Raw genomic sequence first — 14,666 nt, forward strand, 5'->3', positions numbered from 1 at the left:
TGGGATGTGAGTGTCGCTGGCTGGGCCAGTATTTGGTGCCCATCCCTAATTGCCCTTGAACTGAGCGGCTTGCTCGGCCATTTTGGTGGTTGGGGGGGGGGGGGGCAGTTAAAAGTCAACCGCATCGCTGTGTGAATCTGGAGTCACATGTAGGACCCAGACTGCTTAGAGTAATATCTGTGCTGCAGGTGAATTCCTGGTGAAGTCGTCTCGATGGATGGAATAGTACTTTCTGACTTTGTGTTCTTTGTTCCTCTCTCTGCGAGATTTGTATATAACAAGATATTAACTATGCATTGTGGCTGTTCATGTACAGCCAATATAGCATGGATAGAATATTTAAAATCTTCTGTACTCATTACATCTTCTGTTTAACAATATATTATAACCTAAGTGTGATACACCATACGTAATGGGTTGGGAATGTATCTGGTTAGATTTGTTGATGGAGCAACACACTGGATTATGTGGCAGCGTGTGACGTGTTGTTAGATAAGATTGGACAAGGAAAGTAGTGGTTTCTTATCTGACCTTTGGCTGAATAGTTAGTGGAGCATTCCTTTATTTGTTTGTCCTCGGGTGTTTCCTCTAGTTTGTGTTATGGGTTATGTAGCAGGAAATGGGTCCGAGGTAAGGAAATGGGAAGAAATGACACAGATATGGATGAGTAATATATGTTCGAGCGGTTTAAATCGAAAGTCTTCAAAACAAAGCTTTCCTGGTACAGGAGGGTCCAGATTCAGGAGCTTGGACAAATTGAAAAGGACTGCCTCTCTGAATCCCTGGCACGGTGAATGCCTGACCTGGGGAGCTAGATTCCCAGAACCCAAGGGAAATGGACGTCTTGGCCAACTAGCATTTCCTCACCTTTCAGGCAAATTAACATCTACATGAATAGTGAAAATAACTCCTAATCAAATACACCCTATGGAAAGACAGCTACTTTAGATCTCCAAGGAAACTGTTGTCTGGATGAATGCAGCTCCAAGAACATTCAAGAAGCTTGACACCATCCAGACAAAGCAGCCCGCTTGATTGGCTCCTCTTCCACAAGCATTCTAGATGGTAGTAGTCACGGGTTTGGAAGGTGTGTCGAAGGAGCCTTGGTGAGTTCCTGCAGTGTATCTTATAGATGATACACACAGCTGCTACTGCACTTCCTCCACCACCGATGCACAGTAGCAGCTGTGTGTATCATCTATAAGATACACTGCAGGAACTCACCAAGGCTCCTTAGACAGCACCGTCCAAACCCACAACTACTATCATCTAGAAGGACAAGAGCAGCAGACACATAGGAACACCACCACCTGAAAGTTCCACTCCAAATCACACAGCACGCTGACTTGAAAATATATCACCGATCCTTCACTGTCGCTGGGTCAAAATCCTGGAACTGCCTCCCCAACAGCACTGTGGGTGCACCTACACTAAATGGACTGCGGCGCTACACGAAGGCAGCTCACCACCACTTTCTCAAGGGCAATTAGGAATGGGCAACAAATGCTGGCCTAGCCAGTGACGCCAACCTCCCATAAACATTAATTTTTTTAAATATAAATTTTGTGGCTCAATGGCAGGAGCCTCTGAGCCAGGTGACCCAGGGTTCAAATCCCACTCCATGAAAATGGCCATGCAAAGCTTCCTCATGACCTGGCCTGTCAGGTTGATAATCCGCCTACAAAATTCCTCCCCTACTTCACACTGTCCAAAAGGGAAACAGTGCCCAAAGCAAATGGAAGCTTTCAGCAACCAGTCCTACACTCCTATTACTCTGCTACATCATCAAATTATTGACATTCCCACCTTGACTGGGGAGCCTGATTCAAAGCATCAATGACATCCCAAGTTGGAAACATGGGGCACAGTCTAACTGAATAGGACCAGAGTCCCGCAGCCAGCTGGTTTCGCTGGGTGTTTCCGAGAAACACCAGCCTATCTACTGGGTCTCCCCGATGAGCCAGAATTAGTCCCATTTCTTGCACTGAGGAGCTCCACTTGCTGTGGATCCTCAGTGCAGGAGACGATCGGGATAGCGTGAACTCTCAACACCCCGACACGACCATCCCCGAAACCCCACCTCACTTGTAAGGATGCCCCCAGGCCCTCAAGGCACACGAGCAGGGCACCCGCGGGCCTGATCCTTGGCGCGGGAAAAATGCCAGCCTGGAACTCTGCCAGTGCCTCCTTGGCAGTGTCAGGCTGGCATCCAGGTGCAGTGCCAGGGTGCCAGGTTGGCAGTGCCAGGCTAACACCCTGCCCAAAGGGCAAGCACCTGGGGGCCTCTGATCCCCTGGATACCCCCACAAGGGCTGGTCCGTCTGGTTACTGATGTAAAGACCGGCACTGAGCAGCACTTGCTGAGATCTCCGAGGCAGGCGGCTTAAACTCCAAGCTTCGGATAGATCATGGGAGAGAATATTAGAGTGAAACTAGTTGTCGCACTTTAATATGCAGATTTGAAAAATAGTGACCCGCCCACAATGCGACGTCTCGCGAATCGCGTTAGATTTAGGGAGGCATGGTGAATTGGGTAGAGCCCGGAAGTGCGATCTCACGGCATCGCCAGGCCCCGCTGCCTTGATGTTCCCATGTGGGTACACCATGACGCTGGAAAGAGTGAACCTCAAATGGAAGTGTAGGAGCAATTCTGTGACGTTTCTGTTGAGATGCTAAAACACAAGAGAATTGTCGTGGTAACCGAGACAGTGTGGAGCTGTGCACATTGTTTCCAGTCAGTTGGCTGGCCATGTGTAAGCCGTGCTAAGTAAATATCCCAACAGTAGCCAATAGCTGAAAACAAAACGGTCCACCAAACGGTGAAGTTTGTGGCGTGGTGGATCTATAAATAATGCAAAGTGGATGTGAATTTGGAGGGTGCGAGATATATATGGGAGGAGAGTCTGGTCCCTCCCGTGTTGGGCAGGATTCTCCGTTTGGGAGACTATGGGCGGGATTTTCCATCCCGCCGCATCCATTTTTTGGTGCGGTGTGCCCCCGCAGGCAGCAGGACCCTCCGTCCCGGCAGCCGGCCAATGGGGTTTCCCATTGTGGGCACCCCCACGCCGTCGGGAAATCCGAGGGCATGAGTGCGCTGCCGGCACAGCAGATGAAACTGCCGATGGAGAATCCAGCCCTACGTTTTTCCTCCGGAGAAGAATTCCCACTGACCTGCCAGCGGGAGGCCGGAGCATAGCGGTCGGATCAGCGCCCGGCGCAAACCTCGATTTTGTCCGGACGCCTGATTCTCCGTCCAATCACGATCCGCCAGCGTTAGGGGGTGGAGAATCCAATCCATTGCTGTTTGACTTGGGACTGCCATACTTTCAACATTTCCAAGCCTGCCTTAATTCCAAGGATAAACTGTGTCATCATTCTTTCGATTCAGTGAAACATTTCAACGGTCCAACCCAACTTCCCACTTGAACTCCTTCCTCCAACAATTCTCATGGTGATGGAATGTTCAGCTGATGCCAGTTAATGTATTCACACCAGGGCACATCTCAAAACAAAAAAAGAGGCCTTTGCGTTAGCCTGTTATTCCCCAGAAAACTCCGATTGAGGGGGGAAGCTTCAGATAAGCAGCTTGCTACCACCTTTCGGCTGCTGCTCATTTGGTAGCACCCCAGAAGGGAAAATAAGAGTAAAATGGGAAATGAGATTTGTTTATTCCTTCTGGTATTGCTGCCTCTGGTTCAAAGATTTGTGGGTTGAAGTCACACTTCAGTGACACAAGCATAAAATTCGAGGTGAGCTTTCAATGTAGTGCTGAAGGAGCTTTTGCAACCTTACAGATGAGTCATTAAGGTGGATAGAGAAGATCCTGTGGCACAGCGTCAGAGAAGAGTGGTGGAGATATATATTTTTTAAATTTAGAGTACCCAATTCATTTTTTCCAATTAATGGGCAATTTAGTGTGACCAATCCACCTACCCTGCACATCTTTTGCGTCGAGGGGGTGAAACCCACGCAAACACGGGAAGAATGTGCAAACTCCACACGGACAGTGACGCAGAGCCGGGATCGAACCTGGGACCTCGGCGCCGTGAGGCAGCAGGGCTAACCTACTGCGCCACCGTGCTGCCCTGAGTGGTGGAGATATAGTGGAGGCCTGGTCTATATTTATCCCTCAGCAGCCAACCCTTAGTCTGGTTATTGTCAAATGTCAACCTTTGGGAGCTCAATGTTTACAGATTAGCTGCTGCGTTCTCTACATCAGAATAGTGACTACATCTTATTGGTTGTAAAGCACTTTGGGATGTCCAGAGATACTGAAAAGCGCTTTATAAATACACATTTTTGTCTATATGTGACTTTGGGAACTGCTGTTAAACACTAAGTTGAAGAAACCAATAGTGTAGGTTTAAAAAGAACCTTGTGTCACGGACAGAATGTATTTTATTCCTTACTGCACATTGCCAACCTTAGACTGTGTATTTCAAATAAATTATTCAGCAACAAACCTTTATGCATTTAGAATGAAGATTGTTTACTAATAAAATATAGAGAAGGTTATTAATTCTCGCTCACTTACCTTGAATTAAAGCAATGTCAGAAGCTCAGTCTCACACACACACACACAAAGGTGCACACACACAGATGGAGACACACAGAGACACACACACAGACACATATGCAGAGTTTGGATATCGGTAAAGATAGTGCACATTTAGAGATTACAATGAGTTCAGTCACTGATTTATGATTTTCCATTTCCCCACGTGGGAGGCCTGTGGTTTCCAAAATGGACTTGATGATTTGAAGTTGAACTCTTTTAAAGTTGGCTCTTATGAACTGAACAGTTCCCAGCAGTTTACAAGGTTTCCTGAATATATGGGAGTTGATGAACTGTGAAACTAGAACAGGTGAAGTACTTTGGCTCGATGACTTACGGCCAGTTTCAGAGTCTCAGATAGGCTTAAACTTCTCCAACAAAATTATTTCCTTAATCTGCCATAGGTACAGTCAATCAATAGAGCCCGCATCTACTTGTGATAGAACATAGAACAGTACAGCACAGAACAGACCCTTCGGCCCTCGATGTTGTGCCGAGCATTGTCCGAAACTAAGATCAAGCTATCCCACTCCCTGTCATTCTGGTGTGCTCCATGTGCCTATCCAACAACCGCTTGAAAGTTCCTAAAGTGACCGACTCCACTATCACTGCAGGCAGTCCATTCCACACCCTAACCACTCTCTGAGTAAAGAAACTACCTCGGACATCCCTCCTATATCTCCCACCCCGAACCTTATAGTTATGCCCCCTTGTAACAGCTACATCCACTTGAGGAAATAGTCTCTGAACATCCACTCTATCTATCCCCCTCATCATCTTATAAACCTCTATTAAGTCGCCTCTCATCCTCCTCTGCTCCAAAGAGAAAAGCCCTAGCTCCCTCAACCTTTCCTCATAAGACCTATCCTGAAAACCAGGCAGCATCCTGGTAAATCTCCTTTGCACCCTTTCCTATGCTTCCACATCCTTCCTATATTGAGGTGACCAGAACTGCACACAATATTCCAAGTGTGGTCTCACCAGGGTCATATACAGTTGCAGCATAACCCCACGGCTCTTAAACTCAAGCCCCCTGTTAATAAACGCTAACACATTATAGGCCTTCTTCACGGCTCTATCCACTTGAGTGGCAACCTTCAGAGATCTGTGGACATGAACCCCAAGATGTCTCTGTCCCTTCACATTCCTCAGAAACCTGCCGTTGACCCTGTAATCCGCATTCAAATTTTTTCTACCAAAATGAATCACCTCGCACGTATCAGGGTTAAACTCCATCTGCCATTTTTCGGCCCAGCTCTGCATCCTATCAATGTCTCTTTGCAGCCTACAACAGCCCTCCACCTCATCCACTACTACACCAATTTTGGTGTCATCAGCAAATTTACTGACCCATCCTTCAGCCCCCTCCTCCAAGTCATTGATAAAAATCACAAATAGCAGAGGACCCAGCACTGATCCCTGTGGTACACCGCTGGTAACTGGTCTCCAGTCTGAAAATTTTCCATCCACCACCACCCTCTGTCTTCTATGTGATAGCCAGTTACTTATCCAATTGGCCAAATTTCCCTCTATCCCACACCTCCTTACTTTCTTCATAAGCCGACCATGGGAAACCTTATCAAACGCCTTACTAAAATCCATGTATACGACATCAACTGCTCTACCTTCATCTACACACTTAGTTACCTCCTCAAAGAATTCAATCAAATTTATGAGGCAAGACTTACCCTTCACGAATCCGTGTTGACTATCCCGGATTTAGCTGCATCAAGCTGTCAAATGCCAACTGTTTAATTCTCTTTTGCCATGTCTGCCAATGCAGTGCCATTGTCACAATATTCGGCGAATTTCCATAATCTTGAAACAAACTCTGCAATGGCCCACCAGTCGACCTCTCCGCCGTATTGAACCTGTATTGTTGAACGATGATAGACGGGATTGGGTTGAAATGCTATGTCGCCAATGTGATGAGCTAGTCAAACAGTGCTGGAGGAGGAGGGACCTGCAGCCTGATCTGAGGAGGATAAGGAGGATCCGGACCTGGAATGGCTGGAGGCCAAGCCCGGGTAGGACCCAGGGGAGCAGCCGGAGGAAGGAGGACAGGCAGCGGCCAGGGTCTGGCATGCCCAGAGGACCAAGGAGGCCCTCATCCTCGCCCGCTTCTCATAGGACGAGGCTTTGTCTGTCAGCCCACCCCATTCCCCCACAACTCCCCCCCCCCCCCGCCCCCCACCTTCATTCCCTTCCCTCCCCACCCATTTCCCCATTCTCCAACCCTCTCCCCTCACCGACTACACCCTCCCAGGGTGTATGTAACATCACTCCAGGGTGACGGGCTGTGTCTGCACTGTCAACGTGTCAATATGCGAGGCAGCAGAGTGATGAGAACCCGCTGTGAGGTAAGCTCTGGTGCTCCTCAGTCTATGCCAAAGTCTAACTCCTGTCTTTCTGCTGACAGTGCCCTCACACCCATCACCTTCACGGGTCTGCAGCGGGCTCTTGCGGTAGGACCACTGTGCCCGGGGGGAGCAAAGGGCAGGTCGGCTGTGGGCATGCCCGCTGTGAAAAATTGCGTGATAGGGGCTTTACATGTATCAGGTGTAACCAGCCTCCCCGAACAGGTGCCAGAATGTGGCGACTAGGGGCTTTTCACAGTAACTTCATTTGAAGCCTACTTGTGACAATAAGCAATTTTCATTCATTTTCATTTTCAGAACATGTTTTAATAGTGAACATTTGAAACTCCCATTGTCCCGAGCTACAGATGGTGTGCCCCCCCCCCCCTCCCCTCTGTCCCCTAGTGTCTGCTCAGTGATCTTCAATCTTTCGTGCTCTGCCGCTACACCTAGGTGTATCAGAGGTGGTGGCACTCTGCCCTTGGCTGGCGTCCTCTGAGGGACTTGAAGCCAAGGGGCCCCAGCCAACTTAACCGTCACTGGCATCGCTGTGCCACCCTTTCCTGCCCACTGCTCTTGAGGTGTCAGGAGGGGGGGGGGTTCAGGATGAGATGGAGACTGCCAGCGCTTCCTCTTTCTGGACAGTGTCCGTAGGGCCTTGGGGGTCTCCTAAGATGGAGGTGCAGCTGGAGTGAGCTCCAGAGTCCGCTGCGTCATCTGGTTCTCTCGGTCCTGGTTCCCCCCCCCCCCCCCCCCCTCCCCCCTGTTATCTGCACAATGGTGTTGATGCCTTGGCGATGCTCCCTAGTGACTGGGACATGCTCCGAAGAGCCTCGGCAATGTTCACCCAGGTCTGGGCCACGCTCTGCAGTGCCTCACCAATGTCCACCTGTATCTGGCACACGCCCCTCAGTGACTGAGACATGTTGCTGAGGCCTTCAGCCATGACCATCACAGACTGAGCCATGCCTTGGATGCCACTACTCAAGGCGCTCACGTCGTGCTCCAGGCTTTCCATTGCGGTCGCCATCCTAACAGTGTTGGCCTCAGTGCCACGCATTGCCGGCGCCATCTCCTGTGCCCCTAGCCTTTGGGACTCCTCCAATTGCAGTCGCTGCAGTTTCGCTGACATCCCCTCCTGAATCTCACAGCCGTGCCACTAGTGTCCACACCAGCTCTGGGATCACCTTCCCAAGAGACTCGTCATCTGACTGGGACTCAGCTAAGTCCTGTGATCCAGCAGGCCTCTGACTGTTGATTCCCTTGGATGTTCCTGCCTCCACATGATGTGCATCAGCAACTGTGGGGTGCTCGCCTGATTGTGTCCCAGAAGTCTGTCCACTAATGTTGCCCATGAGGTGTGTGTCTCTGCGCTGGTGGAAGGTGGGGGTGACAGCTGTGACGCCTCAGGGATGGTCTTCTCGAAGTCCTCCTCTAAGGTCTTCACTTGGGTGGTGGGGGTTGGGTCGACTCTGGATGGTTCAGCTCGGGGGGGGGGGGTGGAAGGACTCCGGATGGCCGAGCTCGGGGGAGGGGGTGTGGAACGACTTCGGATGTCCTGGCCCGGGGGAGGGGGGGCTCCGGATGGCCCAGCTCGGGGGGGGGGGGGTTGAACGACTCCGGATGGCCCGGTCCTGGGGGCGGGAACGACTCCGGATGTCCTGTCCTGGTGGGGGGGTGGGGGGGGTGGGGGGACGACTCCCAATATCCTGTCCCCGGGGGTGGAACGACTCTTGGTGTCCTGGCCCGGGGAGGGGTGGAAAGAATCCGAATGGCTCGTTCCGGAGAGGAGGTTGAATGACTCCGGATGGCCTGGGGGGGGGGGGGGGGGGGGGGGGCTCCTGTCCAATGAGGTGGAAGTCTCTTCAGCTCACATTATGTTGTTTATGCATGAATTTATTATTCAGGAGAATTCAAGGGGAAATGTAAACAAAGTGTTCTGAGTTTTGATGACCCTCAGGAAACCCACGGGGATGATCCAATTGATCTCCCTATGGGACTCGTTGAATACAAGCTCCCCCATTGATCGGCAGAGGCCCATCAGCTGGGGCTCATAGTGACATCCCTGAAATGCTGGCCCAGATTGGGGATCAGCATGATCAGAACTCCCAGTTGGGACCTATGCACTGTTTGCCACATTGCAGATTTTTCTTTTAGTTTTAAATAAACACCAGTTTGAGTCACCGTCTTGGATCTCCTGGGCTTTTATGCGAGTTAAAGATACGGTTGCAGTAACCCAAATTAATGTGGAAAAGCAGACTTCATAGGTAAATCAAAAGTTTGATGTCATTGTAATAGAGCCTGGGAATCAAAGGTTAAAGCAATTATGAACAGTTTGTACAGCAGTTAAGACAAAGACATCCTAAATGGGGAGTTGAAAATCCTGGAGACTGGATTAATTGTTAAAGGTGGAGGGGAAGCTTTGTTTAAAAGAGTTATTGGGAAAACCTGGACTGGATTTTGGAATGCAAACCGTTGGTAGAAAGCAGTGTTGTGAAAGAAAATTTTAAAGCGTATTTTCTGGGAGTGGAGTTTGGAAACTCATATATGATAATCATCTAACGGGATACTGAGAAGGAATCCACAGACACTAACTTGGGTTCAGAGGGTTCAGAGCACATAGATATAGAACAGTACAGCACAGAACAGGCCCTTCGGCCCTCGATGTTGTGCCGAGCAATGACCACCCTACTCAAACCCACGTATCCACCCCATACCCGCAACCAAACAACCCCCCCCCCTTAATCCTGCCTTTTAAGGACACTACGGGCAATTTAGCATGGCCAATCCACCTAACCCGCACATCTTTGGACTGTGGGAGGAAACCGGAGCACCCAGAGGAAACCCACGCACACACGGGGAGGACGTGCAGACTCCGCACAGACAGTGACCCAGCCGGGAATCGAACCTGGGACCCTGGAGCTGTGAAGCAGTTATGCTAACCACCATGCTACCGTGCTGCAGAGCAGAGTGCATGTTTTGACACAGCCAGTCTGTGTGCTTAAAGGGACTTTGTGTTACCGAGACCATTGCCGCTTAAGATATTCTTTGTAATCTGTGTTAACCTTAAAATCTGTGTATATTTGTGATGCTAAGAGGCCAGTGAAGGAGTATTGTATTATAATCCAATTTTATTGTATTGTATTATTTTTCTCATGTTTGATAAATATTTTTTTCTTGTTCTTAAAACCAATTAGAAGTCCTGTGATTCTTTTTCATCAAATGAAAAAGTTGAGCCAGGGTTCCATTTTGGGATCTTCCCATCCAGTTACAATACCAACTGGGATTGTAATAAAAGACACTCCACATCCACCCTCTCAAGACCCCTCAGGATCTTGTATGTTTCAGTTGCCTTTTACCCATCTAAGCTCTCGCAGATACAACATCACAAAGAATTGGAGAGCTGACTGAAATCTATAATTGGAGAGCCATTTGTTTAAAAGATGAACAAACCTATTGTTTAGTCAAAGATGACATGTCACAACATAATAGACTGTTCAGTTTGCCTGACAGCTACGTATTCTGTGCAACAAATCTTGCAGTGTACATATCTTAGCAGTGTGATAGTCATTGTGTTCATGTACGTATTTCTTATTATCTGTTCAATCATCATACCTTGCGTGTTTTCATTAGCTGCGTAGTATGCATGCTTTTGTATTAATCCATTATCAACAACACTGTCAGTATGTGAATTAATCAGCAATGCAGTTCCACCATATAAATTGATATAAGCAAAGTATCTGAGCAAATGCTCCTTGCAGGTATCCTATTGGTGTCTATGTTTGGACTGTTTACTGTGAGTGCACAAGGATACATGTGATTTGATTAGCTGCTTTAGTTGAGACACTGCATTTCAATTAGTCACGGACTTCGAGGACTGATTGCATAGTGAGGTCTCGTATTCCATTCAGTATAGAAGATCAAGGGCTGATCTTTTGAGGCATTTAAGATGGTAGAGAAAGACTATTTTGGGAGAGCCCCAGAATTAATGTTACAATGAGAGCTAGACTGTTCAGGGGTGATGTCAGGAAATACTGTGTCACACAATGGCTGGTAGAGATCTGGAACACCCCCCACCACCCTGCCAACGCCCTAAAAACCTTTGAGGCTGGGAGTCAACTAAAAATTTCAGAACTGCAATTGAGAGATTTTTGTCAGGCAGGAGTATTAATGGTCGCAGAACTGAGGCGGTTAGACGGAGTCTCGGTACAGGCCAGCCTTGATCCAATCGAATAGCGTCAAACAGGAACAGTAGGCTGAATGGCCTATTACTGTTCCTACGTTCCCATGTTTATGTTTTAAGTTCTGAATCCATCAACGCTGTTTCTCAGCATGTTCTATGCGGCACACTGTCCCGTTCTGCTCAAGAAAATGGCGTCGCCCGGCTGCAGCAAGCTTCTGTCCTGCTAAGAGTTCTTGGTCTGATTCTCATCTCCTAAATACAGGGGGAATGTTAAACTGCGATGGGGGAGGAGCACTTTACCATTGCTGGCCAGTCACTATAATATTTCTGAATGTGATCTGGAGCTGCATTTGCATTGTTGCATCTTTCACAAGCAAGTCTTCTACTCTGCCACATCTATTTCAGAAGTTGCTGCAACTCCAGAATTTCAATACGTTGATGGCTGTCGTTGGAGGCTTAAGCCACAGTGCCATTTCCCGCCTGAAGGAAACTTGCTCACATCTTGCTCCTGAAGTTACAAAGGTAAAGTAACAAGCATCAGAAAAATACAAAAAAGAGTGGGTGAGAAATAACCGCTTGGCTCATCCGCTCTGTTGGAGTAGAGTCTGCTGCATATAGGCTGCAGGTGGGACTGAGTACAGTACCGCCCACACAGTGATGTAAGAAGACACATGACTCAGAGCCAGAGCCAGCCTAGGGATGGACAGAATTGGTTCCAGACCTAGGCTCGAGTCAGCTCCATACATGTGTTAGCTGTAGACTTGGGCGGCACAATAGCACAGTGGTTAGCACTGTTGCTTCACAGTGCCAGCGTTCCAGGTTCAATTCCCAGCTTGAGTCGCTGACTGTGTGGAGTCTGCACGTTCTCCCCGTGTCTGTGTGGGTTTCCTCCGGGCGCTCCAGTTTCCTCCCACAAGTCCCGAAAGACGTGCTGTTAGGTAATTTGGACATTCTGAATTCTCCCTCAGTGTACCCAAACAGGCGCTGGAATGTGGCGACTAGGTGTTTTTTACAGTAACTTCATTTAAGCCTACTTGTGACACTAATAAAGGTTGTTATTATTAACATACCCTGGACAACAAAGCCTACTCATGGAGTCTGAAGCAGGATTCTTCACCCTCTATGTCTCGCTATCTGTCCTCGAATGTACAGCGTCAACTCCAATTAACCTCCTGACTTCTCAGTCTCTCTTGGATATTTTCTTAAGTTCTGAAGTTTGCTCGCACTGGTCACTATCCGTCTGGTCACATGGCCACATAATTCAGGGGGGGTGTAACAATGGGGTTTTGGTATATTTTCTGGGTATCTTGATTTTATTTCCCATTTCCATGTGCCCTTCTGCAAGGAAGGCTGATTCACACTACTTCGAACAAGACGAGGCCAGAATTAATCCACAAATTGGCTTATTTACAATCGTTAGCTAAACAAATGGGTAAAGGCTTGAAGTAGTTATCCTCACAATAGGAGTTGATCTTGTATCCCCGTCTGTGTTAAATACGAGAGAGCAAATTTTGCCACCTTTTCTCCCTTTTTTCCGGCTAACAATAATGCTTTTCTTGGTCAGTGTTCCTTTGAAAGCTGAGTTACTGCCTAAGTCTAGAAATGCTTTGATCTTAAAGGACACAAGCTTCCTCTCTGTCTCACTTAGCGGGCTTTGTTGGAATTGATCTTGAATAGTTTCCCTTTTCTGTTACTGCTCCTGAGCACAGCCAATTAATGGAAACAGATATAATTTATCCAGGGGTTTGCCACTTGACATATCGATTAAAGTGGCTCCTGTCCAATGAGGTGGAAACCTCTTCAGATCACATTGTGCATGAATTTATTATTCAAAGTATGGAATCAGTTCCTATCCATTGTTTATATTTGTACACGTAATGGAAGAAGCTGAAATGAAATAAGTTTCTCCATTTTTAAGAACTACCCTGTCCAGAAAGCCCCGGAATACCCTGCTCTATTCATGTCCAGATCCAAAATATCCCTACTCGGGGGTTTTTACAGAGATGCTGGAAATTTTTCAATATGTGGCTCCATCTCGCAAACTCTGTCAAACGGTTTAAAATGGAAAAGTTCCCACTTGGTTTAATTTGGGCTTCCGTATTTGGAGGTTTTTTTTTTCCTTTCCCATTATTGCTTCTGTTTTCCTTGCTAGGTCTGGAGTGAAATGACTGAACTTGTCTCTTCGAATGGAAACTACTGCAACTATCGAAAGGCCTTCGCAGAATGTGAGGAATTCAAGATTCCAATCCTGGGTGTTCACTTGAAAGACCTGATTGCTGTTCATGTCGCTTTTCCAGACTGGATAGATGAGAATAAAGTGAACATTGTTAAAATGCAGCAGCTGTATGTTACATTTAATGAACTGGTTTCACTTCAGGATGCCAATCCTCATTTAGAACCAAACATGGATTTAATACACCTCTTAACGGTAAGTTTGTATCAGTTAAGAATGTGTATCTGTTCGATTTATGTGTGTGTGTATCCGGGAGCATATATTTGTGTGTGTGTGTGTCTATATTTGCGTGTGTGCACGTGTATTTGGCTGTGCATGTGTATACATGTGTGTGTGAGGTGGCACAGTGGTTAGCACTGCTGCCTCACGGCACTGAGAGCCCGCCCCCGCCCCCAGGTCACTGTCCGTGTGGAGTTTGCACATTCTCCCCCTGTCTGCGTGTAAATATGGACTGGTGTATCTGGCAAAAGCTTAAGGCTATTTTCTATACACTGGGGCTGGTTTTCACGGCTCCCCTCGCCACCACATTCACTCTTGAGCAGAAACGGGGTGGTAACATTCCATAGAACTCCTACTCCTTCCCACTCCAGATATGTCCACCCACTTTGGGCCGGTACAGGATGGGTGCCTCATTGAGATATGCAAAGTGGAGATTATAATGATACTTTGTGAAGTTTCAGTGGTCCTTAGAGATGTGCTACTTGTGTATTTCTGCACAGCTTTCTCTGGATTTATATTATACAGAGGATGAAATCTATGAATTGTCGTTACTCCGAGAACCCAGGAATCCAAAATCGATGGTGAGTCGAGTTTTAATTTTCTTGTCCACCGGACGGTTCAGTTAATAAAGCATGAGGTGTGGATACTGTTGTTATGTAGGAAACAAAGCAGCTAATTTTATGTACAAACAGCTCCCATTTACGGCAACGCAATAATAACCAGAGAGTCTGTTTTTATTGTAAAATTTGATTGAGGAATAAATATTGGCCAGGACCCTCAGGATAACTCCCCTGCTCTTCATCGTGCCATGGGATTAACTAGACCCACCTGAGCAGCCAGATGGGGCCTTTGTTGAGGCCTCATCTGAAATGTGACACCTGCATCGCTGCAGCGTTTCAGTATTGCACTGGAGTGTCGGAATGGACTTCTGTACTCAAGTCCTGGAGTAGCACCTGTAACCCAGGACCTTGTGACCCGAGGCCAGAGTGCTACAATGGTGTCAAATTGCCAGATGACCATCAATTAGAAGAGGCTTTCCTACAACAGAGTCAACCTTGGTTCAATGGGTTGCGCTCTCATCTGAGTCAGGAGACATGCAAGTGGCACCCAGGGTGGTTT

General features: G+C 47.7%; 1 protein-coding gene across 11 annotated transcripts in view; it reads left to right on the forward strand.

Annotated features, from left to right (window-relative positions):
* The window catches only part of rasgrp3 (RAS guanyl releasing protein 3 (calcium and DAG-regulated)), a 207,509-nt gene that overhangs the window by 160,367 nt on the left and 32,476 nt on the right, over positions 1–14,666 (forward strand). For all 11 annotated transcript variants that reach the window (XR_005462702.1, XM_038814932.1, XM_038814924.1 and 8 more), the window contains 3 exons: positions 11,501–11,617; positions 13,248–13,523; positions 14,048–14,128. Coding sequence is in view for 10 of the 11 variants with exons in the window: in XM_038814932.1 (XP_038670860.1) it covers positions 11,501–11,617; positions 13,248–13,523; positions 14,048–14,128 (474 nt within the window). In the remaining variant the exon portion in view is untranslated. The remainder of the gene's footprint in view (positions 1–11,500; positions 11,618–13,247; positions 13,524–14,047; positions 14,129–14,666) is intronic.

Source organism: Scyliorhinus canicula, chromosome 1 (assembly GCF_902713615.1).
Source record: "Scyliorhinus canicula chromosome 1, sScyCan1.1, whole genome shotgun sequence".
NCBI lineage: Eukaryota > Metazoa > Chordata > Chondrichthyes > Carcharhiniformes > Scyliorhinidae > Scyliorhinus > Scyliorhinus canicula.